Source organism: Mirounga angustirostris, unplaced genomic scaffold, assembly GCF_029215605.1.
Source record: "Mirounga angustirostris isolate CCGP_5_RB_7025 unplaced genomic scaffold, mMirAng1.0.hap1 SCAF_15, whole genome shotgun sequence".
Taxonomy (NCBI): domain Eukaryota; kingdom Metazoa; phylum Chordata; class Mammalia; order Carnivora; family Phocidae; genus Mirounga; species Mirounga angustirostris.
In genome coordinates this window covers 90,477,590-90,505,589 of record NW_026991723.1, presented here as the reverse complement: position 1 = coordinate 90,505,589, position 28,000 = coordinate 90,477,590, and the positions used below count along the sequence as shown (strand labels likewise).

General features: G+C 49.0%; 2 protein-coding genes across 6 annotated transcripts in view; both read left to right on the top strand.

The window, feature by feature from the left end:
- Positions 1-28,000, top strand: part of SURF6 (surfeit 6) — a 49,678-nt gene that overhangs the window by 10,862 nt on the left and 10,816 nt on the right. Inside the window, exons 6-12 of one of the 5 annotated variants that reach the window (XM_064579138.1) lie at positions 1-73; positions 727-845; positions 2,436-2,668; positions 3,638-3,688; positions 4,572-4,625; positions 5,049-5,096; positions 6,485-7,735. The gene's annotated coding sequence lies outside the window, so the exon portion shown is untranslated. Of the gene's footprint in view, positions 74-726; positions 2,669-3,637; positions 3,689-4,571; positions 4,626-5,048; positions 5,097-6,484; positions 7,736-28,000 lie in introns of all 5 variants that reach the window. The other 4 variants (XM_064579137.1, XM_064579135.1, XM_064579139.1 and 1 more) reach the window with 4 other exon arrangements.
- ABO (ABO, alpha 1-3-N-acetylgalactosaminyltransferase and alpha 1-3-galactosyltransferase) lies at positions 56-27,473 on the top strand. The gene is made up of 8 exons (XM_064579140.1): positions 56-73; positions 727-845; positions 3,638-3,688; positions 4,572-4,625; positions 5,049-5,096; positions 6,485-6,520; positions 7,607-7,735; positions 20,332-27,473. Exons 2-8 carry the CDS (start codon positions 784-786, stop codon positions 21,017-21,019), a joined length of 1,068 nt encoding a protein of 355 aa, XP_064435210.1. The 5' UTR covers positions 56-73; positions 727-783; the 3' UTR covers positions 21,020-27,473.

Here is a 28,000-nt window from a genome sequence, read left to right as displayed (position 1 = left end):
GTTTCTGCAGAAAGAGTGCCAACTTCTGGCTGTGCAGGTCCCTGCTCTTTGCTGCTCTCCTGGGCTTCTTCAGGTAAGATGCGGGGGGGGGGGGGGGGGGGGGGGAGGGGGAGGGAGTGGTCCTGGGGTCCCGATGGCAGGGTGGGATTTATTATGGCATATTTGACGATAACACCTTTTTTCCTTTTTTAACCGCATTTCCTTAATTTTAAAGAAACAGTAAAGTTTATGTTTTAAAACAAACGTAGTAAAATTTCGTCCCCTTAAAAAAATAGAATCGAGTGGATACTTTTTCAGTTCAGCAGGTCTTACCCCACAGGGTGAAATTGTCCCTAGCCTCCACTTCGCGGTGGATGCTGACTGTTTGAATATATAGTTCAGACCACAAGAAGGCATTTGCGGTTAGTGGTTAAGTTTTAGAGCTATACACGTTTTCACTGATGACCTTTGTAAAGAAATTTGTTAGTGGGGTGCCTGAGCGGCCCCATCGGCTAAGGGTCTGACTCTTGGTTTCGGCTCAGGTCATGATCTCAGGGTCATGATCTCAGGGTCATGAGATCGAGCCTCATGTAGGGATCCACGCTCAGTGGGGAGTCTGCTTGAGATTCTCTCTCCCTCTCCCCCGTCCCTCTCCACACTACTCACACTCTGTCTTTCTAAAAAAAAAAAAAAAAAAGAAATTTGTTAGAAGGAGCTTCCATTTATTGGATTTTTATTCTGCGCTAGGCACTGAGCAAAATGCTGATGGACATTCTTGTACCTTCTCTCGACAACCTATAAGATATGCATTATTATCCCCTGAGAAACCGAGGCTCCAGAGGTCCAGGTGACACCCAGATTCCAAGGTAGGAAGTGGCCAGGTCAAGATGCAGACCCTTCCAAACCCACTTCCCAGGCTCCTGTGCATCTCATCTCAGGGCTGACAGTCCAGCCAGTGCATAATTTGGAAAACGATGTTCTTGTGCGGTTGGACAAATCAACACATTGACCTAGGCAGGTGTTTACTGAACCTGGTGCTCCAGGGGTGGGTGGGGGGTGTGGACATGTCGCTGTCAATGGGACAGCCCCCTGTCCTGAACAGTGTCAGGTCTGGAAGGGGGAGTAGGCAGGGGATAGGCTGTCACGCGAGTGGATACAGGGTTTCCTGGATCTCCTGGGTGGAAGACCCCCCTTGACCTCCCAGAGTTGGAGACGCGCTGGGGCTTCACAGAGCAAGTCTGCTCTAAGCAACAAGTGCAGCCCCTTATATATGGAGCAGAGACGGGGGCTGGGGCGGGGCGTGACATTGCAGGTGGTCTCTGCCCACTACGTGGGGGCTGCCGACCTGCAGAGGCACCTCCCGAGCTGCCGTGCTGGCCTCCCGGGGCCCGGCCCCACTCCAGAGCTTGCCTGTGTCGTGCTGTGGGCCACGGGGCTGAGCTGGCTCCACGGGCTGTCCCGTAGATGAGCCCGGCTCCACCTGACTTTGTGCAGCAGGAGAACGCCGTTCTCTGAACGCAGCCCGCCCCAAAGTCTGATTCTGAGAACGTGTCCTCACCTTGCGTGAAAGTATTCTTCCTCGTATCATAAGGACCCCAGGGAGCACCGAGAGTCTGTGGCACCTTCCGTGTCATGCCTTCGAGTATGTGGAGCCCCCTGTCACCGTGCCCTGCAGCTTCCCGCTGTGACCCAGTCTGAAGCCCCTCACCCCGTCTGGCCCGACCGTCTGCTACACTCAGGTGCCCAGAGTGGCGGCCCGACGGCTCTGGGGTTGGGCGTGAGGGGTCTGGTGTGGGAGGTTGGCGTTCGGGGGTCAGGGGTCAGGGGTCGGGGTTCTGGCCTCTATTCTCGATCTAGATCCCGTGGTTCTTTTGACTTACTCATCCAGCACCCTCTTCCTCTGCATTGTTCTGTGTTTACATCTCATTTTATCTTCTTTTCCCCTCATTTTGACATACCTTGGATTGCCTTTTTAATTTTTTTAGACTGATAAATATTCAGAACCCAAAAGATTCATCTGATTATTTTCTTCTTGGTATAAATTTTCTTTTAGAGCAGATTATTTTTCCCCTTGGACGTTGCCTCCTCACGTGCTCCTTTCATAAAATTTTTGTGGATGTAGAATTTTTACATGTTTTGTTTGAGTATAACTTAAAAATCCCATCCTGATGTGAGTAAGCCTATATGAGCACCTTCGGCACTTTTCAAAAGCTCACAATAGGAGCTCTTTCTTCAAATGAACATTTAAATTTTAAAAGATGACCTCAATGTGCAAAGAGTGATTTAAAAAATCTCTCGCTGCCTTTTGTTTTGTTTTGTTTTAATTGACACAAACCAGGATAAGTCCTAGGACAGAATTCATTGATGGGCAAAATTACCTTCTAATTTGGCAAGAGGAAGAAGTCCCCCACAGACGGAGCCCTAGACTTAGCCACATCGCGTTTTTGGCTCCCCAGGGTTCTGCCGCCAGGCTCCTAGGGCTGTCGACACCTCTTCTGTCTGGTCTGTGCCCATCGGGGCCCCTCCTTCCTCACCAGTGCCTGCTGGAGAGTGGTGTCACCAGGAGAGGTGGTACCTACAGGGGTGAAGCCGGGGAGGGGCCATGACGTGAAGTCTGTTCTGGACGATTTGAGTTTGAGGAGCCTGCGGACCTCCAGGGAGCGGTCTGCGTGGAAAGAGGGAATGTGAGGTATCCGCATACGTGGGTTGCTGCAGTCTGAGAGCCGATGAGGTCATGAGGAGGTGGGCAAGGTCGTGGGGGATGCAGCCTCCCGTGTTCCCCCCGTGGGTTCCCCTGTGCTGGCACCATCAGCTCAGCTGCATTCATGCATTCACCCCTGTCTTGCTCATGCGTTCGCTCCCTACACACCTGTGAGGCTCCAGCCTGGGTACCTGGGACCCCGAGGCGATTCAGGCACTGTCCCTGTCCCGAAGGTGGCAATGTGGAGGGGCTGAGGTTAGATGCTCACACCCTAACCCAAATCCCACCCACGCTGCAGGAGGAGACCACTTCACAGGGACACACAGAAGCTTCCTGGAGGAGGGGGTGCTTATTCTGGGACCAGCAGTGCTTGGATGGGGGAAGTCAGGGCAGGGGAGGGTAGGGCAGGAGAGCTAGTCAGCGTTACATCACACCCCCCCACCGTGTCCCCAGTATTCACTGAGCGAGCGGTCGAGCCACAGGTAAGACTGTGGTTTCCTCCCTGCTCTGACGCTCAGCAAGCGAGCCACGGAGCTTGTGACCTGCCCTTCAGCTTCTGTTCTCTATGTGACAGCGTTGTTAGAAAACAGGAAGGAGGCAGGGCTCTGGACTTCAGCGTGTCCGCAGATCACCCGGGGAGCTTGTTAGGAAGAGAGATTTCTACACACACCCCTCCTCACTGCTCAGGGCTGTGCAGGGGGTCTGGAACCGCATCTAGGTGAATCTGATGCCGGGGTCCCCGTCCACGCTATTGGTTACTATGGTGATGAGATTGTGTTACAATGGTCCGGTTGCCTGGCAGGGATGGGGAGGGGGCAGCGGGGCTCTGGTTGGGCCCCATGTCTATTTTCTCAGGAGCCAGAGGCCAAAAGGATCGGAATATGTGTGTTAAAGTCTCAGCCTGTCTGTCCTCCTGCCCAGCGAAGACTCAACTTCACACTCTTGTTTGTCCCCCAGCAATGTTTTCAGCCTGATTCCCGGATGGGGGCAGAGAAGAGAGTCTCAAAGGTAATGGCGGAGTCTTTGGAGTCAGGGTGGTTCCTTCTAGAAAGATCTAGAACAGAAGTAGAAATACACGCATGTATTGAACTGGAGATAATTATAGCCAAAGAGATACTCAGTTCCCAGGGTGACTCCAAGCTCCTCCCTCTACTGTGCTTTCTCAAACCTTGCCAAGGACAAGGCAGAGCTGTGACCTCTGTTGGAGAGGACACGTTCGCAGAGGTGACGGACTGCCCAGCAGCCTGCACGACAAGGCCGGGCCTCGGGGAGGGATGGCGCGTGGCGCTGGTTCCGGGTCTCCTTCAGCTGCTTTGATGGGGCCAACTGGGGATGGGGTGCCCTCTGATTCCAGGAGGGCCCAGGCTGGGGGAGGCCCACTTGTCCTCTCAGAGCTAATTTCTTCCAGGGCCAGGCCTCTCTGGCCAGCCTGCAAACAGGTGAGATGAGATCTCCTAGCCAGTGTGGCGGGGCACAGCCTGAGAGCCAGATCCTGACCCCAGCTCTCCTCCCTCTGTCCAGCTGGTTGGACGGACAGGTGGCTCGTGGGGCCATGCTGGCATGACTAATTCCCTCCAGCAGCAGTGACGTTCCCCCCGCCCCCGGCCCCGCCCCTCAGGGCCAAAGGGACAGCCTGCCACTGAGGTCATGGCTTTCACTCCTGGCTCTCCACTCGCCAAGACTGGCCTTCCCGGCCTGCAAGATGGAGGACGGCCCCACCAAGCTTCCTCTGGGAGCCTACCTCCGCTCCTCCCTTCCCCAGGACTGGTTGGGGTCAGCAGGGATGGGGGACTCACCTTTGCCTGGGGCGCTCCCTCTTGAGGACCCGGCACTTTGTTAGCAGTCGCTACTTTTCATGAAGTGACTCAGATGGAACCTTTCCTCTCTGCAGCCAGGATGACCGCTGCGTGGTCCCACAGCAGATGCTTGAGACAAAGCAGTTCAGGTAAGGGGCGGGGAGCTGGGCTCCCCCGGATGGGAGGGCCCTGGCGGGGGGTGTTGCCAGAGCTCCCTTGGGATCCCAGGGCCCACCTGGGCGGCCCTGGCTCCTGCCCTCTGGTCTCCACACCTCCTCCCTGCAGAGAGGGGCTCTCCCCAGGATATTGTCACCCGCCGGTGTGAAATGCCCCTTAGGCGGAGCTGTGCCCCAAGCTCCCAGACATGGCCAGTGTGTCCAGGTTTCTCTGTCCTGTGTCGGACCCCTGCTCTACTCGCCTGGCCACACGGCCCAAGCTTTGAATCACATGAGGAGCTTTCCTCCGCAGGGGCTGTGTGTGGGTGGCCCTGGAGGAGTCCTGCCTGTGTGGCAGGGCAACGTTTCTCCCAGGACCCGGCCCCGGGCTCTGAGCACTCTGTTTCTCTCCCTCAGTGGAAGCAACTGCCACCTGGGCACCTGCAGAGTACCTGAGGTACCCAGGTATGGGGGACGCCTCTTTGGGCTGTTTCTGTGCCTCTTTCCAAGCAAGTGAACATGTGCCCCTCCCCTTCGCTTCCGCATCCCTCCGCCCCTCCCAAGGCTGGTTCACAGGGAGGGAAGAACAAGGGGTCCGGGGAGAGGAGAGTAATGAGGGTCAAAGAAGAACAGGGGGAGACGTTTGATGGTGGGGGTCACAGGGGCTTTCCACTTGACCTCAGGCTTTGTGGCTGCCTCAGCTCAGGTGTGGTACCTGTGGTGGACTCAGTCCCACCTCCTCAGCCCTCAGCTCAGTGGAAAACTGGACCATGTGGCCAGGGAGGGCATGGGGGACAAAGGAGGCTGCCGGTAGGCGGGGTGGGGGTGGGCGGCGAGGTACATCCTGGCACAGAGTAGGGGCTGGATGGGGTAGTTGTGGGCCAACCCTCATCCTCCCACCCCCCCAAATAAAAGCAGGACACGGGACGGGACCTTAGTCACAATGAGGTAGACCCACGTGAGGACTTAGAGCGAACAGGGAGAGAAGAAGGAGATGTGGGGTGTCTAGATCCTCAGCAGTTGTCACAGACCATGAGGGGTGACCCCCTTTCCTTTGCTTGGGCTTTAGCCTCATCAGTTTATCATTGGGAAGCTTGCAGCATCCTCAGGGCTGGGTGGGCATGCTCCATGGATGTCTGTTAGTGAACAATGATGGATGGAGGAAGGAAGGGGGGAGGGAGGGGAGGCAGGCGCAAAGGAAGGAACGGGGGGGGGGGGGAGGGAAGGAGGCAGGCAGGAAGGAAGGGGGTAGTGAGGGAGAAAGGCAGGTGAGAAGGAAGGGAGGAGGATGGGAGGGAGGCAGGCAGGAAGTAAGTAAGGTGGGCAGGCAGGAAGGAAGCAGGGAGGAAAGGAGGGAGGTAGGCATGAAGGAAGTGAGATGGGCAGGCAGACAGGCAGGAAGGGTAGAGGGAGGGAGGGAGATAGGCAGGCAGAAAGGAAGCAGGGAGGAAGGGAGGGAGGTAGGAAGGAAGGGGGGAGGGAGGGAGGTAAGCAGGAAGGAAGTGAGGTGGGCAGGCGGACAGGCAGGCAGGCAGGAAGGAAGCATGGAGGAAGGGAGGGAGGTAGGAAGGAGGGGAGGAAGGAGGGAGGCAGGCAGGAAGGAAGGAAGGGAGGAGAGAGGGAGGGAGGCAGGCAGGAAGGAAGGGAAGTCGGCAGGCGGACAGGCAGGAAGGGGGGAGGGAGGGAGGGAGGTGGGCAGGAGGGGGGCGGGCGGGCGCCCTGAGGCTGGGTGCGGGCTCCTGGCAGAGCCGGCCAACCTGATGGGGAGGACGGCACCTTGCAGCTGTGGGCACAGACTAAGGGGCTCTGAGAAGTCTCCACTCACTTCTCCCTGACGCACATCTCCTCTGCAGGATGGTTTACGCCAAGGCCCAGGTCCTCAAGCCCACGTGAGTGCGCAAGTCCCTGCCTCGGCCCGTGGTGGCTCCCTGTCCCCGAGGCCTCAGGCTTTCCTTTCTCTCGCTCCTGTCCAGGGCTGCAACCTTTCTGTGCCTTTTCTCTTCCTTCTTGCACCATCTTGCCGTGACCGGGCTCATTTTTAATGGGTCTGGCGCCACGGAGGGCGCCTCTGACTCTTGGTCCCGGGGGCCACGGATGTCCATAGAAGGCACAGAAGCCTCTCTTATCTCTTCATGGGGACGGACGACAGCGGTCTGGGCTGGCTTGGCCCCGAGGTCTTTCTGCGGCTGCTGATGTCACAGGGACCACGGTTCCGAGCCGGTGCCCACAAGTCAGGCCTCCGGAGCCAGCGCCCCCGCCTCCTGCTTGTTCTGCCCAAGACCCAGTGGCAGCCCGTATCTGTGGCCTCAGACAGCAAGGTCACCCAGAGGCCTCTCTGATCAGTTGTACAAGCAGGGAAACTGAGGCTCAGAGAAGTGGAGGTACTTGCCTGAGGCCCCGCAACTGGGGCGGGACAGGTCGGGATCCAGCCCAGGCCATACCTCCCGGCCAGGAGAGCTGGAAATGCTGTCGTTTCTGAAACCAGAACGCGCATCTCCTTGAAGTTCTAGAGCCACCAGCCACGGGAGGCCACGAGCACTCGACATGTGACCACTCTGGAGTGAGATGTGCTGTCAGTGGGAAACACACTGGATTTAAAGCACTTAGTCCCCCCAAATGTAAAATATCCCCCCAAATGTAAAATATCCCGCTTGCTGGAAAGGGGCTTAGTTCTTGCCTCACTGAGCTAGAGCTCCTCCAGGGAAACAGCGCTGGTGGCCTCCTAGAAGGAGTGTCCGTGGGCCCAGCACCCGGCTGGTGGGGAGGAGACACTCGAAGCGAGGGCAGCGAGGGAATGGGAGTGTCAGGGCTCAGGTGCTGAGCTGATGGAGCAAAGAGCACCGGATGGGGAGTCTGGCATCCTGTCTGCTTCTCGCTCTGCTGCTCCCAGACTGTGAGCCTTTGGACAAATGCTTCCCTTCCGTGGCCCACGTGTCCACGCCCCGCTCTAACACGGTGTGCCTCGTTTTCCCCAGGAGGGCTGACGTGCTGGTCATGACCCCCTGGTTTGCTCCCATCATCTGGGACGGAGTCTTTGACTCTACCATTCTGGACGCGCAATTCCAAAATGCCACCATCGGGCTGACCGTGTTTGCCATCAAAAAGTAAGTAAGGTCTGGGCAGCGATGCTGAAGAGGGGCACTGGCCCAGGGGAAACCAGGAAGCCCACCCGCAGTGCCGGGAGGGGGGCACTTGTCACTAGGTGTCGCTCTTTTCCAGGATGAGGTGCTCTCGGGGTGGTGGGGAGGCATGGGTAGCTTGGTGTGCAGGTGAACTTGGTGGGATTTGCAGGGGGCCACTAGGCACACCCCTGCTCAAAATAGCAGCCCCACAGCCGAGAGTCACCTGCTCCAGACGTCAGTGTACGGACCTTTGAGAGCCATGCAGCCTCCACTGACCACTGACGGGGGCCAGCCGCCGGGCCAGCAGCCGGACCCCACCGCAGCCCTGAGGCAGGTGCTCCGTTGCCCTGACCCGTTCCCAGAGACGCCGCCTGAGGCTTCCTTTCCTAGTAGCCATGGCGGGTTCAGCATGTGGCAGAGCTGGATCTGAAATCTCCAGGTTGCACTGATGGCCTCGGGGTTGGCTTGTTTGGTTTGACAACTGGCTTGTATTTTATGTACCAAATCTGCATCTTCACGCACGGAGTCTTGGACACCTTTGCACACTGACGCCTGTGGACCTTCCTCGTTCTCTTGAACGGCTGCCCGCTCTTATTCCAGAGGCTTCGTTCCCTGCTTGGGCTGTTTGTAGAGCTGCCTACGCAGCACCCTTACAAGTAACGTTTTATCACGAAAGTTTTCAACTGTGCAGCCAAGTCGCCAGAATTGTACAGTGACCGTGTGTATGCCCACCACCTACATCCTGCCGCTGACGTTGTTCTTTCTTTTTTCCCCTCATTCGCCCCAGTTATTGGCATAATGGACACATGACATCGTACAAGCGTACCGTGTACAACGTAATGATGTGATGGTTGTACACACGGTACGTTAACTAACGTCACCATGCTGCGTGTCTCATTCCCAGAGCTTATTTATCTTCCATCTGGAAGTTTGTACGTCTGACCCCCTCACCCATTTCCCCAGTCCTGCACGTCTTGCCTCTGGTTAACCACTTACCTGTTCTCTGCTGCTGTGGATTCAGGTTTTCTTAGAGTCCACATGTAAGTGAGATTGTACTGCGTTCACCTGTCTCTGTCTGACTGTCTCACATAGCATAATGGCCTCAGGTTTCAAGCATGTTGCTGCAATGGCAGGGTTCCTTTCTCTTTTATGGCCGAGAAATATATACCTCATGCTTTGTTTATCTCGTCATCTGTTGATGGACACTTAGGTGGTTTTGTGTCTCGGCTCCTGTAAGTGATGCTGCGGTGAACGTGGGAGTGCAGGTATCTCTTCAAGATACTGATTCAGTTTGGGGCGCCTGGGGGGCTCAGTTGGTTAAGCGACTGCCTTCGGCTCAGGTCATGATCCTGGAGTCCCGGGATCGAGTCCCACATCGGGCTCCCTGCTCGGTGGGGAGTCTGCTTCTCACTCTGACCCTCCCCGCTCTCATGTTCTCTGTCTCTCATTCCCTCTCTCTCAAATAAATAAAAAATCTTAAAAAAAAAAAAAAGATACTGATTTAGTTTTCTGTCCCTGTCTCCATCATCTATCACTTTCTGTGCCTCCAGAAGTGGGGTTGCTGGATCATAGGATAGTTCTATTTTTTTTTTTAAGATTTTATTTATTTAATTGAGAGAGAGAGAGAATGTGAGCAGGGGAGGGGCAGAGGGAGAGAGAATCCCAAGTAGGGTCCCTGCTGAGCACAGAGCCCAGTGTGGGGGCTCAGTCTCCCCACCCTGAGAGCATGACCTGAGCCCAAACCAAAAGTCAGATGCTTGACCAGCGGAGTCACCCAGGCGCCCCAGGGCAGTTCTGTTTTTACCTTTGGAGGGGGTCTCCCTACTGTCTTCCACAGCGGCTGCACCAGTTTGCCTTCCCTCCCAAAGGTGCACAAATGGTCCCTTTTTTCCACATGCTCACCAGCACTTGTTACCGCTTGTCTTTCTGACACTAGCCTCTTAACACGTGTGAGGTGACATCTCATCGTGGGTTTGATGTGCATTTCTCTGATGACGAGTGATGTTGAGCACCTTTTCATGGACCTGTTGGCCATTTGAGTATTTTCTTTGGTATAATTTCAACTTCTTGAGTTTGCTAAGATTTGTCTTGTGGCCTAACACACGATCTACCCTAGAAAATGTTCCATGTGCCTTTGAGAAGAACGTGTGCTCTGCTGCTGTTGGATGGAACGCTCTACGTATATGTGTTAGGTCCGTTTGGTCTGTAGTGTTGTTCAAACACGCTGTTTCCTTACCGATTCTCTGTCTGGATGATCTGTCCATTTTCGAGAGTGGGTTATTAAAGTCCCCAGTCAATATTGTATTGTTGCTTATTCCTCCTTTTTGTTTTGTTAGTATTTGCTTTATGAGTTAGGTGCTCCGACATTGGGTGCATAAATATTTACAATTGTTATTTCTTCTTAATGGATTGAGCCCTTTATCATTATATAATAACCTTCTTTGTCTCTTTTGATCATTTTTGCTTAAAGCCTGCTTTGTCTGATATAACTATAGTTACCCCCCATTTTTTGGGCCACTGTTTGCTTGAAATATCCTTTTCTCTTTCTTTGCTCTTCCTGTGTCTCTAAAGCTAGAGTGAGTCTCTCCCAGGCAGAATATTGTTGGATCTTTGAAAAAATATTTATCCATTTAACCATTCAGTGTCTCTCGACTGGAGAATCCTTTTACATTTAAAAACGTCTAAGGTAATTATTGAGAGGTAAGGACTTACTATGCCATTATGCTCACTGTTTTCTACCTGTGGACCTTTGTTGCTCACTTCTCATCTTTAGCTTTGACGCCTTTATCATGATCTTTTTTGTGTCTATTTCAGGCTTTCCCTCTGTGGTTACTACGGCTTCTACAAACTATCTTCTATTAGTAACCCCCTATGTGAAGCTGATAACAACCTGACTTCAATAGCTTACATAAACTATACTTTTCATCCTCTATCCCTCACATTAGGTGACTGATGCTACAATTTACGTATTTTTAAATATTGTCTTTACGTGAACAAATTATTGTAGTTCTGGTTAGTTTTTATATGTAACTGTTGAACTAGAGTGGTAAGTGACTTATGCACTGCCATTACAACATTAGAGAATCTGACTTTGACTCTATGTTTACCATTACCAGTGAACTGTATAAATGTATTAGTATGTTCTTATAATATTAATTGGAACCCTTTTGTTTCTGCTGGAAGAGTTGGATGCCCTGTAGCTTTTCTTGTAAGGCATGTCTGATGCTGATGAACCCCCTCAGCTTTTGTTTGGGAACGGTTTTATCTCTCCATTTCTGAAAATCAGCTTTTCTGGGGTAGTATTCTTTCAATATTTTAATTTTTGTTTATATTTTTCAGAGAGAGAGAGCATGCACATGAGTGGGAAGGGAGGGGAGGAGGGAGAGAGAGAAAAATAAGCAGGTTGGATGAGGGGCTTGATCCCACAACCCTGAGATCATGACATGCATTGAAATCAAGAGTCAGACACCCAACCGACTGAGCCATCCCAGTGCCCCAATATTTTGAATATATTATCTCACTCTCTCCTAGCCTACAAAGTTTTGTTGAGAAATATTCCCATAGTCTTATGAGAGGGATTACCTTATATGTGATGACTTACTTTTCTTGCTACTTTGAACTTTTTCTCCTTGTCTTTGACTTTTTTTAAGTTTATTATTTTTTTAATCATCTCTATACCCCACGTGGGGTTCAAACTCATGACCCCAAGATCAAGAGTCCCATGCTCTTCCAACTGAGCCAGCTAGGCACCCTCCTTGTCTTTGACTTTTGGCAATTTAATTATAATTTCATATAATACAGAGAGATTATATAATTATATAATTATAATCTCTCTGTAGCCCTTTTCAGGTTCAAATTATTTGGGGTCCTTTGAGCCTTATGAATCTGGATGTCCATGGCTCTCATTTGGGAAGTTTTCAACCATTATTGCTTTAAATATATTTTCTGTCCCTTTCCCTTTTTGTCCTTTTGGGATTCCCATAATGCATACACTATTTCTTTTCAGGGTTTCCCATGAGCTTCATGGGAAGTCCATAAGCTTCACGATTAACATTTTATTAAACTGGCATGATCACTAATCTACCCATCTGGTCATCCTTCTGTCCATCTATCAGTTCCTATTGCTTTTGATATATACGAAAGTAAATCTGGGACATCAGCACACGATCATCAACTAGAGTTCAAGATGTGTTTATGCTTTTTCTTCTTCCTAGGTAAAATGTGCATACGAACATTTGCTGAGTTTTGGCAAATGCATATAGTTGTGTAAGCAGAATCCTTTTCTACTCATAGGACATTCCCACTACCCCATAAAGTTCTACCGTGCCCCTTTCCAGCCAAGCCTCTCCCTCCTTCAGCTCCTGCATCACTGTTCTGATTTTTTTCCACTCTAAGATTATTTTTGCCTACTGGAATTGTAAATTACATACTGTTTGGTCTTGTCTTTTCTCACTAAGAATCATCATTGGAGATTTATCCGTGATTCTGCATGAATGAGTAGCTCTTTTTGTTGCTTAGCATTCCATCATATGGGCATACTCTAGTTGGTTAATCCAGTTTCCTTTCAACAGACCCCTGTTTCCAGGTTTTGGATATTATGAGTAAATATGAATTCTGTTGAACAAACCTTTTGTGTAAGTACAGTATGTTTTTTCTTTTTTTTTTATTTTATTTCGTTATGTTATGTTAGTCAGCATATATCACATCATTAGTTTTTGATGTAGTGTTCCATGATTCATTGCTTGCGTATAACACCCAGTGCTCCATGCAATACGTGCCCTGCTTAATACCCATCACTGGGCTAACCCATCCCCCCACCCCCTCCCCTCTAAAACCCTCAGTCTGCTTCTCAGAGTCCATAGTCTTTTATGGTTCATCTCCTCCTCCGATTCCCCCCCTCCATTTTTCCCTTCCTACTATCTTCTTCTTCTTCTTCTTCTTCTTTTTTTTTTTTTAACATATAATGTATTATTTGTTTCAGAAGTACAGGTCTGTGATTCATCAGTCTTACACAATTCACAGTGCTCACCATAGCACATACCCTCCCCAGTGTCCATCAGCCAGCCACGCCATCCCTCCCACCCCCACCACTCCAGCAACGCTCAGTTTGTTTCCTGAGATTAAGAGTCTCTTATGGTTTGTCTCCCTCTCTGATTTCATCTTGTTTCCTTTTTTCCTCCCTTTCCCTATGATCTTCTGTCTTGTTTCTCAAATTCCTGATATCAGTGAGATCATATGATACTTGGCTTTCTCTGATTGATTTATTTTGCTTAGCATAATACCCTCTAGTTCCATCTATGTCATTGCAAATGGCAAGATTTCATTTTTTTATGGCTGCATAATATTCCATTGTATATATATACACCACATCTTCTTTAGCCATTCATCTGTTGATGGACATCTTGGCTCTTTCCATAGTTTGGCTATTGTGGACATTGCTGCTATAAACATTGGGGTGCATGTACCCCTTCGGATCACTACGTTTGTACCTTTGGGGTAAATACCCAGTAGTGCAATTGCTGGGTTGTAGGGTAGCTCTGTTATCAACTTCTGGAGGAACCTCCATACTGTTTTCCAGAGTGGCTGCACCAGCTTGCATTCCCACCAACAGTGTAGGAGGGTTCCCCTTTCTCTGCATCCTCACCAACATTTGTTGTTTCCTGACTTGTTGATTTTAGCCATTCTGACTTGTGTGAGGTGGTATCTCTTTGAGGTTTTGATTTGTATTTCCCTGATGCCGAGTGATGTTGAACACTTTTTCATGTGTCTGTTGGCCATTTGGATGTCTTCTTTGCAGAAATGTCTGTTCATGTCTTCTGCCCATTTCTTTTTTTTTTTTTTAAAGATTTTATTCATTTATTTGAGAGACAGAGAATGAGAGACAGAGAGCATGAGAGGGAGGAGGGTCAGAGGGAGAAGCAGACTCCCCGCCAAGCAGGGAGCCCGATGCGGGACTCGATCCTGGGACTCCAGGATCATGACCTGAGCTGAAGGCAGTCGCTTAACCAACTGAGCCACCCAGGCGCCCTCTGCCCATTTCTTGATTGGATTATTTGTTCTTTGGGTGTTGAGTTTGATAAATGTTTTATAGATTTGGGATACTAGCCCTTTACTTGATATGTCATTTGCAAATATCTTCTCCCATTCTGTCAGTTGTCTTTTGGTTTTGTTGACTGTTTCCTTTGCTGTGCAAAAGCCATCTGGCCCTGGGCTCTTGTTTGTTGGGAGATTTTTGATGACTGCTTCAATTTCCTTACTGGTTATGGGTCTGTTCAGGTTTTCTATTTCTTCCTGGTTAAGTTTTGGTAGTTTATACTTCTCTAAGAATGCATCCATTTCTTCCAGATTGTCTAATTTGCTGGCATATAGTTGCTCATAATATGTTGTTATAATTGTCTGTATTTCTTTGGTGTTGGTTGTGATCGCTCCTCTTTCATTCATGATTTTATTTATTTGGGTCATTTCTCTTTTCTTTTTGATAAGTCTGGCCAGGGGTTTATCAATCTTATTAACTCTTTCAAAGAACCAGGTCCTAGTTTCATTGATCTGTTCTACTGTTCTTTTGGTTTCTATTTCATTGACTTCTGCTCTAATCTTTATTATTTCTCTTCCCCTGCTGGGTTTAGGCTTTATTTGCTCTTCTTTCTGCAGCTCCTTTAGGTGTAGGGTTAGGTTGTATATTTGAGACCTTTCTTATTTCTTGAGAAAGGCTTGTATTGTTATATACTTTCCTCTTAGGACCAACTTTGCTGCATCCCAAAGATTTGAACAGTTGTGTTTTCATTTTCATTTGTTTCCATGAATTTTTTAAATTCTTACTTAATTTCCTGGTTGACCCATTTATTCTTTAGTAGGATGCTCTTTTGCCTCCAGATATTTAGGTTCTTTCCGACTTTCCTCTTGTGATTGAGTTCTAGTTTCAAAGCCTTGTGGCCCGAAATATGTAGAGAATGATCCCAATCTTTTGGTACCAGTTGAGACCTGATTTGTGACCTAGGACGTGATCTATTCTGGAGAATGTTCCATGGGCACTAGAGAAGAATGTGTATTCTGTTGCTTTGGGATGGAATGTTCTGAATATATCTGTGAAGTCCATCTGGTCCAGTGTGTCATTTTAAGCCTTTATTTCCTTGTTATTCTTTTGCTTGGATGATCTGTCCATTTCACTGAGGGTGTTGTTACTATTATTGTGTTGTTGTCAATGTGTTTCTTTGATTTTATTATTAATTGCCTTATCTAATTGGCTGCTCCCATGTTAGGGGCATAGATATTTACAATTGTTAGATCTTCTTGTTGGATAGACCCTTTAAGTAGAATACAGTGTCCTTCCTCATCTCTTATTATGGTCTTTGGTTTAAAAACTAATTTGTCTGATATAAGGATTGCCACCCAGCTTTCTTTTGTTGTCCATTAGCATGGTAAATGGTTTTCCACCCTCTCACTTTCAATCTCGAGGTGTCTTTGGGTCTCAAATGAGTCTCTTGCAGGCAGCATACCGATAGGTCTTGTTTTTTAATCCAATCTGATACCTTGTATCTTTTGATTGGGGCATTTAGTCCATTTACATTCAGGGTAACTATTGAAAGATATGAATTTAGTGCCAGTGTATTGCCTGTAAGGTGACTGTTACTGTATATTGTCTCTATTCCTTTCCGGTCTATGTTACTTTCAGGCTCTCTCTTTGCTTAGAGGACCCCTTTCAATATTTCCTGTAGGGCTGGTTTGGTGTTTGCAAATTCTTTTAGCTTTTGTTTGTCCTGGAAGCTTTTTATCTCTCCTTCTATTTTCAATGACAGCCTAGTTGGATATAGCATTCTTGGTTATGTATTTTTCTCCTTTAGTGCTCTGAATATATCATGCCAGTCCTTTCTGGCCTGCCAGGTCTCTGTGGATAGATAGGTTTGCTGCCAATCTAATGTTTCTACCATTGTAGGTTACAGACCTCTTGTAACCTACAATCCCGAGCTGCTTTCAGGATTTTCTCTTTGTCTCTGAGACTTGTAAATTTTACTATTAGATGTTGGGGTGTTGACCTATTTTTATTGATTTTGAGGGGGGTTCTCTGTGCCTCCTGGATTTTGATGCCTGTTTCCTTCCCCAAATTAGGGAAGTCTCCACTATAATTTGCTCCAATATACCTTCTGCCCCTCTGTCTCTTTCTTCTTCTTCTGGGATCCCAATTATTCTAATATTGTTTCGTCTTATGGTATCGCTTATCTCTTGAATTCTGCCCTTGTGATCCAGTAGTTGTTTATCTCTCTTTTTCTCAGCTTCTTTTTTCTCCATAATTTGGTCTTCTATATCATTAATTCTCTGTTCTGCCTCATTTATCCTAGCAGTTAGAGCCTCCATTTTTGATTGCACCTCATTAGTAGCCTTTTTGATTTCAACTAAAAAGATTTTAGTTCTTTTATTTCTCCAGAAAGGAATTCTCTAGTATCTTCCATGTTTTTTTCAAAACCCATCTAGTTTTTTTTTTTTTTTTAAGATTTTATTTATTTATTTGACAGAGAAAGACACAGCGAGAGAGGAAACACAAACAGGGAGTGGGAGAGGGAGAAGCAGACTCCCTGCCGAGCAGGGAGCCCGATGCGGGACTCGATCCCGGGACTCCAGGATCATGACCTGAGCTGAAGGCAGTCACTTAACCTACTGAGCCACCCAGGCGCCCCCATCTAGTTTTTTATAATCATCATTCTGAACTCTAGTTCTGACATCTTACTAATATCCGTATTGATTATTAGGTCCCTGGCAGTCGGTACTGCCTCTTGTTCTTTTTTTTTGAGGTGAGTTTTTCCATCTTGTCATTTTGTCCAGAGGAGAATAGATGAATGAGGGAACAAAATGCTAAAAGGGTAACATCGACTCCAGAAAAATATACACTGAACAAATCAGAAGAGACCTGAAACCGGGGGGAAAAGAAAGGGAATGCAAAAAAAAAAGAGAGAGAGAGAGAGAGAATATGATCGGGCTGGTGAATAGATCAGAGCCACAGACTAGATTTTGGGCATATTTTGGTCTGTTAGAAGAAAGTGCCTCCCAAAATTTTAAAGAAAGTAAAACTTACATATGTACAAAAATAAGGTAAATACGATGAAGGGATGGAATATGACTGTAAAGATGAAAATTATAAAAGATTTTATAAAAGGAATCGATAAGAAGTTGGTTGAATGGGGCACCTGGGTGGCTCAGTTGGTTAAGCGGCTGCTTTCGGCTCAGGTCATGATCCTGGAGTCCCGGGATCGAGCCCCGCGTCGGGCTCCCTGCTCAGCAGGGAATCTGCTTCTCCCTCTGACCCTCCTCCCTCTCATGCTCTCTGTCTCTCATTCTCTCTCTCTCAAATAAATAAATAAATAAAAATCTAAAAAAAAAAAAGTTGGTTGAAAAAAGAAAGAAGAAAAATTTTTTTAAAAAGGGAGAGAATGTGATAAGGCAGGAAACTAGAACAAGGCCATATACTAAAGATTTAGGGTATATTTTGTTCTATTGGAAGAAACTGTCTCCTAAAATTTTAAAGAGAGAAAAACTTATATATACACAAAAAATAAACTACAATGAAGGGATAGAATGTGACTCTAAAATTGAAAATTAAGAAAGATTTTTAAAAAAGGAATTGATAAGATGTAGCTTGAAAAAGGGAAAAAGAAAAATTCAAAAAAAATAGAAAAAGAAAAAATAAAGAAAATTTAAAAAATTAAGTTTGAAAGACTAAAGAATCATGGGGTAAAAAGCCATGAATTCTATGTGCAGCATTCCCCTAATGCTGGGGTTTTGCTGTTGTCACTGAGTGGTAAACTTGGCCTTGGCTGGCTGTTCTCGCTGATCTTCTGGGGGAGGGACCTGTTGCCGTGGTTCCCAAATGTCTGTGCCGGAGGTGGAATTGCCCCGCCCTTGCCCAGTCTGTTTTAAGTCATCCGCTAAGGTTTGCTCTCAGGAGCTTTTGTTCCCTGCAAGCTTTTCGTACAGCTTTGGAGGACAAGAGTGACAATGGCGGCCTCCCAATCTCCGCCCCAGAGGAGCCGAGAACTTGGGGCCCCACTCCTCAGTGCACCCCCAGAGAAAAGCAGTCCGTCACTCCCGTCTCCCTGGTCTCCGGCCGCACTCCGTGCTCACCCGGCCTGTGACCAAGCGTTTCTATCTCTGGCACCCGACCCCATGTGGAGTCTCCAAACCCAGCAGATCCCTGGGTTGCGCTCTGGCGCCGCTCCTCCCGGGGGAGGAAGGGGAGTCTCCCCGGATCTGCCACTTGTTGGGTCCCTGCTGGAGGAGCAGTGGCCCGACTATGCCACGGATCACGGTTTATGGCAACCCCGAGCTGAGAGCCCACCCCTCGGCTCCATCTCTATAGCCGGCTTCCCTGCTCTGATACCTGGGAGCTCTGCCGCACTCCGGCACCCCCGGTCTTTCTGTGACCCCGAGGGTCCTGAGACCACACTGTCCCAGGGAGGGTTCCACCCCCCGCTTAGCCACTGGAGTGACGTCCCTCAGCGGAGCAGACTTCTACAAGTTCCGATTTTGTGCTCTGGGGCTCTATCACTTGCCGGTAGCCAGCAGCCGGCTGATGGAGGCTCCCTCCCCCCGAGGTCTATCTTCCTGAATATCCAAATATCGCCTCGGATTCACTTCTCCGCAAGTCCTACGGAAATGGTCACTTTTCTGTTCAGAGAGTTGCTGCTATTCTTTCCTTCGATCTCCTTTTGAGTTCATAGGTGTTCAGAATGGTTTGACCCCTATCTAGCTGAATTCCTGGGACCAGACAAAATTTAGGTCTCCCACTCCTCTGCCATCTTGCTCCTCCTATTTTTTCTTGATTAAACATCCAGGAGTGGAATTGCTCTGTCCTAGGTCAGATACATATATAGTTTTGTAAAACAACATGACATTTTCGCAAGTTAGTTGTAGCATTTTACACCCCCACCCACAATATATGGAAGGTCGGCAGCTCCCATGCTCCACACCATTTTGTGATGTGCACTGCCTGTAAACTTTTATACTTGGGTCTTTGTGCAGACATATGAGGAGGTCTGTGGGGTAGAGTCCTGGAAGTGGAATTGGGAAAGGAACGTACACATTTAAAGTTTTGATATATTGGTGGCTCAGTCAGTCTCGATTTTGGCTCGGGTCATGATCTCAGGGTTGTGGGATCAAGCCCCATGTCGGGCTCTGTGCTCAGTGGGGAGTTTGCTCCCCCCCACAAATAAATAATAAATAAATATATAAATCTTTAACGTTTTGATATATTTTCTCATATGCCCTCTGAAAGGATTGTAAAAATGGATATTTTCGTTAGTGGCAAATGAGAGTATCTGCCTTCCCTTACCCTTAACCACACCCGGAAGTATTTCCTTACTTGTTTGTTACAAAGGTCTTTACTAAACACTTACTATGTGTGGACAAAGGGATAAGGCAGTTCCCAAACCACGGAAAGGCCCTGTGTCTGCTGAGCTTTATTCAAGTGGGGAAAGACAGAAGAACAAGTAAAACTCAATTATAAAATATGTTCGATGGTGATTTGGGCTCTAAAAGAATTAAGGCTGTGTCAGTGGTTTCTTTTCATATTTATTTGTGTATTTATTTGCTCCTTCTTCTTGAGTTCTGATTTCCACCCAGATAAATATACGGGTCAAGTGCACAGCTTGCTGTGTTTTTACACCAGCTAGCCTCTGCTGGTGCCAGCAGGAGGAGCTATAGGGCACGGATAGTTCTGGGCATTAGTCAAAGGATGGGAGCTACTGTAGGGGTGAGCATTGCAGGGAAAGGATCCCAGCCTGAGAGAATAGGAAGTGCAAAGGCCCAGAGGAGCATGCCTGGCCTGTGTCAGGAACATCAAAGAGATGCCTGCCCAGGCAAAAAGATGGAGGACAGAGGGGAGGAGATGAGGTCAGAGGCAGATCTTGTGGGGTCTGGTAGACCACTGTAGGATCTTGATTTGCTTTTTTCTTTTTTCTTAAGGAGAAGAAGCCATTGGAGGGTCATGAGTTGGGAGAGATCAACCTTTAGATATTACCCATCATTTGAATTTTTGCCAACCTCATGGATTAAGAAAATACCTTATGGTTGAGGCTAAGTGCTCCATACCAAGCAATCTGAATGCCTTCCCTTACTATCCAGTTGATACACTGTCTTTAGCTAGTAGATTGGCTATGGTTTTTATTTTTCTGTTTTGATTTTTCATTGTAGTAAAATGCACATAATATTTACCATCTTAACTATTTCAATGCAGAGTTCCGTAGTGTTACCAATTTGCATTGTTGTGTCACCATAGGGGCTGCCCATCTTCACAAGCATTTTCCTCTTGCAAAACTGAAGCTCTGTGCCTGTTAGACACTAGCTGCCCATGGCACCCCCCCCCCAGCCTCTGGTGTCTGTTTCTCTGAATTTGCCCATTCTAGAGACCCCCTTGAAGTGGAATCAGGCAGTGCTTGACTTTCACCATTGGCTTATTTCACTTAGCATGATGTCTTCAAGGCGTGGCATGGTATTAGAAGCTGGTTTTACCCAAGTCTGTTTTTCTGCTGCTGTCTGATTCTGTTTAATGCCCACCCTCCCTTTCCTGGGATGCTTGTTCTTGGCCTTAGATACGTGGTCTTCCTGGAGCTGTTCCTGCAGACGGCAGAGAAGCACTTCATGGTGGGACACAGGGTCACCTACTATGTCTTCACCGACCGGCCCACCGATGTGCCCAGGGTGCCCCTCGCAGAAGGGAGACAGCTGGTGGTCCTGGAGGTCCGAAACTATTCGCGCTGGCAGGATGTGTCCATGCACCGCATGGAGATGATTAGCAACTTCTCGCAGCAGCGCTTCCTCCTCGAGGTGGACTACCTGGTGTGTATGGACGTGGACATGAAGTTCAGCGACCACGTGGGTGTGGAGATCCTGTCCCCCCTCTTCGGCACCCTGCACCCCGGTTTCTACAGGGCGGCCCGCGAGGCCTTCACCTACGAGCGCCGTCCACAGTCCCAGGCCTACATTCCGAGAGACGAGGGTGACTTTTATTATGCAGGAGGCTTTTTTGGGGGTTCGGTGGTCGAGGTTCTCCAGCTGACCACGGCCTGTCACCAGGCGATGGTGGTCGACCGGGCCAACGGGATCGAGGCTGTGTGGCACGACGAGAGCCACCTGAACAAGTACCTTCTCTACCACAAGCCCACCAAGGTGCTGTCCCCAGAGTACCTGTGGGATGAACAGATGCTGCAGAGGCCTCCTTTCCTCAGGAAACTGCGCTACGTGGCGGTGCCCAAGAATCATGCGGAAATCCGGAACTGAAGAGCCCGGGGCCCAGGAGATCTCCATCCAAGGCTGCAGCTTTAGCAGGTCTTCCCCTGGGCAAGGGATCAACCAAAGATCTGATGCTATGGATGAGTCCCTGGGCCTCGGTTTCCTCTTCTGGAGAGGCTCCCACCACTCTTCCTTGTATTGAACCTGGGCTCATCCTTCATGGTGCCCACAAGTTCACCTTCCCCTGGAAGGTTTCTTTGATTGTGTCTTCCTCCTCCTATTGAAATGCACTGCTCTTCGCTCTGCATCCCTATAAAGCACTTAGTGTATTCCTTTGGCCAGATCTGCTGCCATTCTGCTCACATTGCCCATTGGTCTTGCTCATTACAATGTGAGCTCCTGAGGGCAGAAGCTAAGATTTCTTCTTCTTATAGGTCAGTACCTACCACAGTGCCTTATGCCCAGAGACTCTCAAAACATGACCCCTAAATACCTGGTGTACTCTGTACCCAGACAATGGGAGAGGCCCAGCCTGAAAGCACTTTTCTGGGTTTGGTTTGGGTGTATGATAGCTTGTTGCTCTGGGTTGTTTGTCTTTTTCTTATGGGTTTTGGGGAGTTTGTTTTGTGTTTTGGGTGTTAGTACTTTTTTCAGACACATGCTAAAAATCTCTTCTTCTAGTTTGTATGTTGCTACTTCAACTCTTTTAACATAGGTAAATTTAAGAACTCATCTCCTGCTTTGAAATCATGAAGATAGTGTCTTATGTTAGAAGATAGTGTCCAAAGCTTTATGTTTTTGCCTCACACTTAGGTCTTTAATCTACTGATAATGACTTGTGTGTGCTTTTAATGTAAGGATTTGATTTAATTTTCCTTTCTCTGGATAATGATTATCTGAGCACCACTTATTGAAAACATGTTTGAAAACTTCCGGGAAAGTTCTTTTCCCTGACTTGCACAATCTTCAGCCTCCTACTGTCAACTGTCCCCAGGTGCCTGGGTTTGTCTATTGGTCTGTCCTTGTGGTGATAACACACCATCTTCGTTACTCTAGGCCCATAATCAAATCTTGCTATCTGGTCCGGCAAGTCCTCCCACCTGATTCTTTAAGAGTATTTTGATTGCTCTTGGCCTGTTGCATTTCCATCTCACTTTTAAATCTTCTGTCAAATTACAGAAAGGAGCCAGCTGGAGTTTTAATATAATTTCATTTATTTATTTATGTTTTTGAGAGAGAGAGAGAGAGAGCACGCAGGCGAGAGTTGGGGGTAGGACAGATGGAGAGAATCTTAAGCAGGCTCCATGCCCACTGTGGAGACTGACTGGGGGCTCGATCTCATGACCCCGAGATCATGACCTGAGCCGAAATCAAGAGTCAGACACTTAACTGACTGAGCCAGCCAGGTACCCCTGGTTGGAGTTTTCATCAGAATTGTGCTGAGCTGAGCAGTGGTGCCCAGAGCGCCCCTCCCGTCCACCCGCAGGCTCACAAGGCAGGGCTGGTTCTTCTGAGGCTGGGATGGAGACTGCCGCTTACTCTCCCCCAGCACCTGGGGTTTTGCTTGCGGCCATGGGTGCTCCTCGAGGGCTGGTGCGTGCCCCCAAAACTGCCCCCATCTCTGCAGGCCATCCTCCCTGTGTGCCCGTCTGGCCCTTCCCGAGCAGGTGAGAGCTCACAGAACACAACACACAAGATCCTTCTGTTGCAGGAATTCTCTGCCTTTAGTGCCCGCAGTTCTTGGTCTTGCCGCTTCGAAGAATGAAGAGGTAGACCAGATGAAGAGTGGTGGGCAGCAAAGCAAAGTTTATTGAGCAAGAGTGTAAAGCTCCCAGAGAGGGAGGGGGGCCCAAATGGGAGGGGGGCCTGAGAGGGTTTCCCTGGAGTTTCTACGTTTAGGGGTTTTTATGAGCTCTTTTGCAAAACTATCTTAAGCAACCAGGGCATGCTGAGTCCTGCAAATCAGGGCTTTGATCCTGTATCTGTCTACCTATTAGGTTAATATCAATGTGTTGATGATCTTTTTTTGCTGACATCTGAGGGCTTATGTCTTCACTGCCCCTTACCCATGATAGGGACAAATGCCTTGTGGTTAATTGCCTTATTTTAGGACGTTTTGCAGAAGTCATTTCTGCAAAGGCTGCAAAGCAGAATGTTAGTGTGGTCCTATCTGAGCTGCAAAACAGGATGTTAGTGCTGTTTTATCTTAGCTGTCCCAACTCCGTATTTTCATGTTGGGGACCCTGGGCCTGACTACCTAACTGTCCAACTAACTCTTAACACTTCCTTCAAAAATTGCTTGTTGAAGAAACTGGCTCTTGAGATTGAAAACAAACAATCGGAGTTTCCCCATTTCTTTCACTTTCGGCTCATTTTCTCTCTCCCTGTTCTTGTCTGTTGTTCTCATGCCTTGGAACACGTTGCCTTGAGCATCCCCCCCCTCTGGTGCAGACAGTTTACACTCCCTTGGTCTTAAATGAAATAACAATTCAAGACTAGCTCCCCAGACCGTGTCCAGCCAGAGTCACCCACAGTCAGTGCCCCGCGGAGTCTCCATTGCTGGCCCGGGCTGGCCCTGCTGTCTTTCTTACTTGAAGTGGAATGTCGCTGGAGATTCAGCGCAGGAGACTGTTCCTGTAGTTGTTGCCCAGTACCCTCTCTTGGTACGTTGAGACTGTTTCCCTCTGGTCTTGCTAAATGAGAACTGTAGTTTTTTCCCTTAAATCAGGAGTGGATTTTGAGTTGGGTCAAGTCTTTTTGTAGTCTACTGTGAGAATCATCTAACCTTTCTCTTACTGCTAATGTAAGTGACTTATAAATGCAAAGTCCTTATTTCTGGACTTTGTTACTCTCACAGATCTGGGATTGACCCTGCTTGGTCATGCTGCATTACTCCACCATCTTGGTTTCTTCTTTCTTCTGTCTGTAGTCACCAGGATGACCCATCTATGGCAGTCGTTTGGGATCTCATCGGGAGACTTTGCCATCGTGGTCCAGAGAGTCTGGGAGATTGGATACAGAACCTTATTTTCTATGCTCTGGGATATTTGAATCATCTCGAGGTTTTTGTTCTTGCTCAAAAAGCCTGTGGAACCTACTGTCATCTATGGCGGTAATACCTGGTGGGTTCTTCTCATTCTTTCTCTGGTACATGCAGTTCCTTCAAGAGTCATGTTCAAGTTTCTACTTCTTGAGTCAAGTTTGATCATTTACTTTCTCTTGGAAAGTTGTCCACTTCACGTTGACTTTCAAATTTGTTGGCAAAAAGAAGAGGATTTTCGCTTTACAGTAACTTTCAATCTACATAATCTAAAATCAGACCGTCTTATCTCTAATGCTGTTTATTTGTGCTATCTCCTTCATTCTGATCTTTTTGCATGAGTATCAAAGATTATCTGTTAACAGAGTCGTTTGTTGGGAATGCTTCTTGTTTCTCAGAAAAGCATGTGGTTTTGACTTTCCCTCTGAGTACAGCGCAAGTAAGTTGTGGTCCTGGGTGTTTCTAGCCAATGTCCACATTGTCACTCCTTTCTAAATACTCTGCTTTTATTTCCTCTTTAACTCAAAAGAAATCTGAAAACTTGCAATAGTTGGTTGTGATTCCTGTTGCTATCCTTTAGTTGTGTGTTTGTGGATGTATAGTTTCGTAGCAAGAATCAAGCGAGTGCACAGTTTCAGCTCTAGGGAGTTGTTGAACTTCTTTTATGGCTTCCTGATGGATCATTCAAAACATTATTATGGGCAGTTGCAAAGAATGTATGCAAAATGGTACAAAGTTTGGAGAATGTTTGGCAATTTCTTAGAAAGTTAATATACACCTACCCTGTAAACCCTCAGTTTCACTCTCAGGTATTTGCCCAAGAGAACTGAAAACACATGTCCACAAAAAGACTTGTACAGGAACATTTCTATCAGCATTGTTGATAAAGCCCCAAACTGGAAACAATTCAGATGTCTACCAAGAGAAGAGCAGACAAGCAAAGCAGAGCATTCACACAGTGGAAAACTCCTCAGCACAGAGAAGAAATGGACTGTAGATGCATGAGGAACTTGGATGAGTCTCCAAAACATCATGCTGAGCCGGAGACCAGACCCAAGAGCACACAGGCTGTCGGATTCCGGGTGTCCTATCCAAGCAGGGGCAATACCCCTCTATAGTTACTGATCCTAGACAGTGGCTGCCACGGAGGAAGGTGGCAGTAGTTGTCTGGACAAGGGGCAGGAGGGGACTTTTTGGAGGTGATGGACATAGTTTTCATCCAGCTATAGGTGATTAAGTGTGTATTGCGATGGCCGAACATATTCGGTGTGTTTATTGGATGTAGATGAGATACCAATTAAGAGGACCAAGTCTCTCCCTGTGTGTCAGTAACAGCACACTAAATATTGGGATTGGATTCGTGTCTGATGACCATTATAACCAAGTACCAGAAGGCGAGTGGCTGAAAACAATGGAAATTTGTTTTCTCCCAGTCCTGGAGGCTGGAAGTCAGAGATGCAGGTGTTGGCAGGGCCGCGCTCCTTCTGAGATTCTACAAGAACCCTCCCTGTGTCTTCCAGCATCCAGTGGTGGCCACCCACATTTAGCCTTCCTTGGCTCGCAGCTTCCCCACTCCGTCTCTCTGCGGCTGCAGTCCTCTGTGCCTCTCCCCTCTGCTTGTGAGCCCATCAGTCATACTGGGTTAACAGCTCACTCTCCTCCGGTCTGACCTCACTTTAATTTGTGTCTTGATTGCCCCTACAAAGACCCTATTCCACACCAAGTCGTGTTCACTGGTGCCAGGGGTTAGGACATGAACCTCTATTTTGTGGGGGACATTATTCTACTGTAGCATGGATTAAACCAGCCTTTCTGTTCAAATGCTCCATGTCTACTGCCTTTTTTGTTTTCATAGGTTTTATTTTTTCAGAGCAGTCTGAGGCACACAGAAAAACTGAGCAGAGTCCCTGCTGAGTGTGGAGATCCTCTCAGGACGCCGAGATCATGACCTGAGCGGAAATCGAGAGTCGGACGCTGAACAGACTGAGCCACCCAGGGTCCCCACACACCTGCTTTTCTTGATTGACCTTCTCCTATAATATTTTGACTCCTTGCTAATGTTTTTCGAGCTGTCATGTAGTTATTTTTCTTTAAAAAGCATGTCACACAATCTGTGCATCTTTTACCAGGGGAATTTAACCTCTTCACACTTGGGATCATCAGTACATTTCAGGCTTATTCTTGCCATCTTATATCCTGTTTTCTGTTTCACCTTAACTGTTGAGCTTTCTAGTTCAGTCATACTAATACTTCTGCTGTGACCCTTTGCATCCTCACCTGCACTCACTGTGACTCTTTCTTTTCCCCTGCATTGCCAGTTGAATCATTGGCCCCCATCTCTTCTGCTTCCTGCTTTTACTCATTGTGTATTCTTCATGCAATGAGACTTTGGGGTCTTTGTTTCCAGGTCTGGGATCACTCTCGGGTGGCATTTGGGTATTTTAGTGTCTCACCTAGGAGCCCTCATTGTAATGAACTCTTCTTAAATCCTCGTCTGACACATGGGTGTGGAATGTCCTTTTATTCCCTCTGATGTGTCCATGCTGAGCGAGCTCTTCAGTGGTCTTCTCGAGCCTGGGCTGGCGTGTGCAAGGCGGCCATCAGTCTTGGACCACAGTGTCCTCAGCTTCTGCTTGCCACCATACCCTCCAGATGACCAGCGACCCTGTCCCACTGTGTCTGAGTCGTTTTGGTGTCCCAGTTTCCCTCGTGAGCCACCGCTGGAGGGCTGCATTTGTATTTTCCCTCCTTACCTCATAGCCGGGGAAGGTGGGACGGGGCTGAGGACACAGCGCAGATCAGCTGAGGCTGTGTGCAGGTGTCTCTACAGAATTTGAGAGCTTTAGTGATGTGCCACCTGCTAAGGTCAGCGGGGCCAAAGCCAAGGGAAATGTCATCATCTGCCTGGAGGCAGGGAAGGGGCGCGGGGCTGATGTAGGAACCTAAGAGTGAGAAAAAGGAGCATCAAGCCCAGGATACTGGGCTTCCGGGGGACACTGCTCCCTGATAGAGCAAAGGGGAAGTGACATTCCGAGAGGAAAGAATCTGGCTGAACTGAGTAGAGGCGGGGGAGTAAGGAACAGGAATTCCAGGACTGAGCGAGGCAGGAGGGCACGTGAGTCCCCCCCCAGGTGTGCTTCCCCTCCCTGAGCCTCAGCTTCCTCACCTGTAGAAGGAGGATCACCATAGCACCCACCACAGGTGCCCTGCAGACTAGAAAGAACCCTCTGGAACAGTGCCTGCCAGGTACTAGCTGGAGAGGAGTGGGTTATTGTGGGTATCCCGCCGGCCCTCAGAATGTCCCTTCCAGCCCCCGGGGCGGGGACCCCATGTGGTAGCCCAGCCATCCTGGGGTGCAGCCCTGGTGGCACCAAGGAGCGCTCAGCCAGCTTCCACCAGGGGGCGAAGGGGCCCAGGGCCAAGGCGGTGAATGAGGTACTTGACCTCGGGCGGGATCGCCAGGCCGCCAGGGGGTCGCGCTGCTGCAGGCGGCGGTGGGGCGGGGCGCGGGGCGCGGGTCTGCCCAGGCCCGGGTTACGAGTTACGTCCCGACAGTGCGCTGGCCGAGCTGGGGACCCGGCACGGGGCGCGGGACGGGGGACCCGGGCTGGTGCTCACGGGCGGGGCCGGGAAGCCCCTTCCCTCCACCTGGTGGGGTCCTCAGGCACCCAGAGATTTCCTCTCCGGACCCTGGTTCTCGCTCCCCTCGCTCAGTGGGGCGCTGGGGAGTCGGGCCGTCGGAGCCGCCCCAGTCCGACCCCGGGAAGCCAGGGCGCGAGGTTGCAAGGTCGCGGAGGGGCTGGGGCCCTGGCAGCACCAAGAGTAGGCGAGGAGGTCTCCGTGGGCCCCGGGGCCATGGCCAACGTGCCGCAGACGCAGGCCGGTGAGGGGTGGTCCATGGGTCCCCCAGCAGGAGGGGCCCCGCGGGGATGACGAGCAGCGCGCCTGAGGGCCTGCAGGGGGCGTCCCAGCCACAGGCTGCAGTGGGA

What these genes read in the sequence shown, in the direction of transcription:
- ABO (XM_064579140.1), top strand. Translation starts at nt 784, where the DNA reads ATGCATTATTATCCCCTGAGAAACCGAGGCTCCAGAGGTCCAGGTGAC. An exon ending in CTTGAGACAAAGCAGTTCAG is followed by an intron (nt 4,626 to 5,048) that starts GTAAGGGGCGGG and finishes TCTCTCCCTCAG; the next exon opens with TGGAAGCAACTGCCACCTGG. An exon ending in AGAGTACCTGAGGTACCCAG is followed by an intron (nt 5,097 to 6,484) that starts GTATGGGGGACG and finishes TCTCCTCTGCAG; the next exon opens with GATGGTTTACGCCAAGGCCC.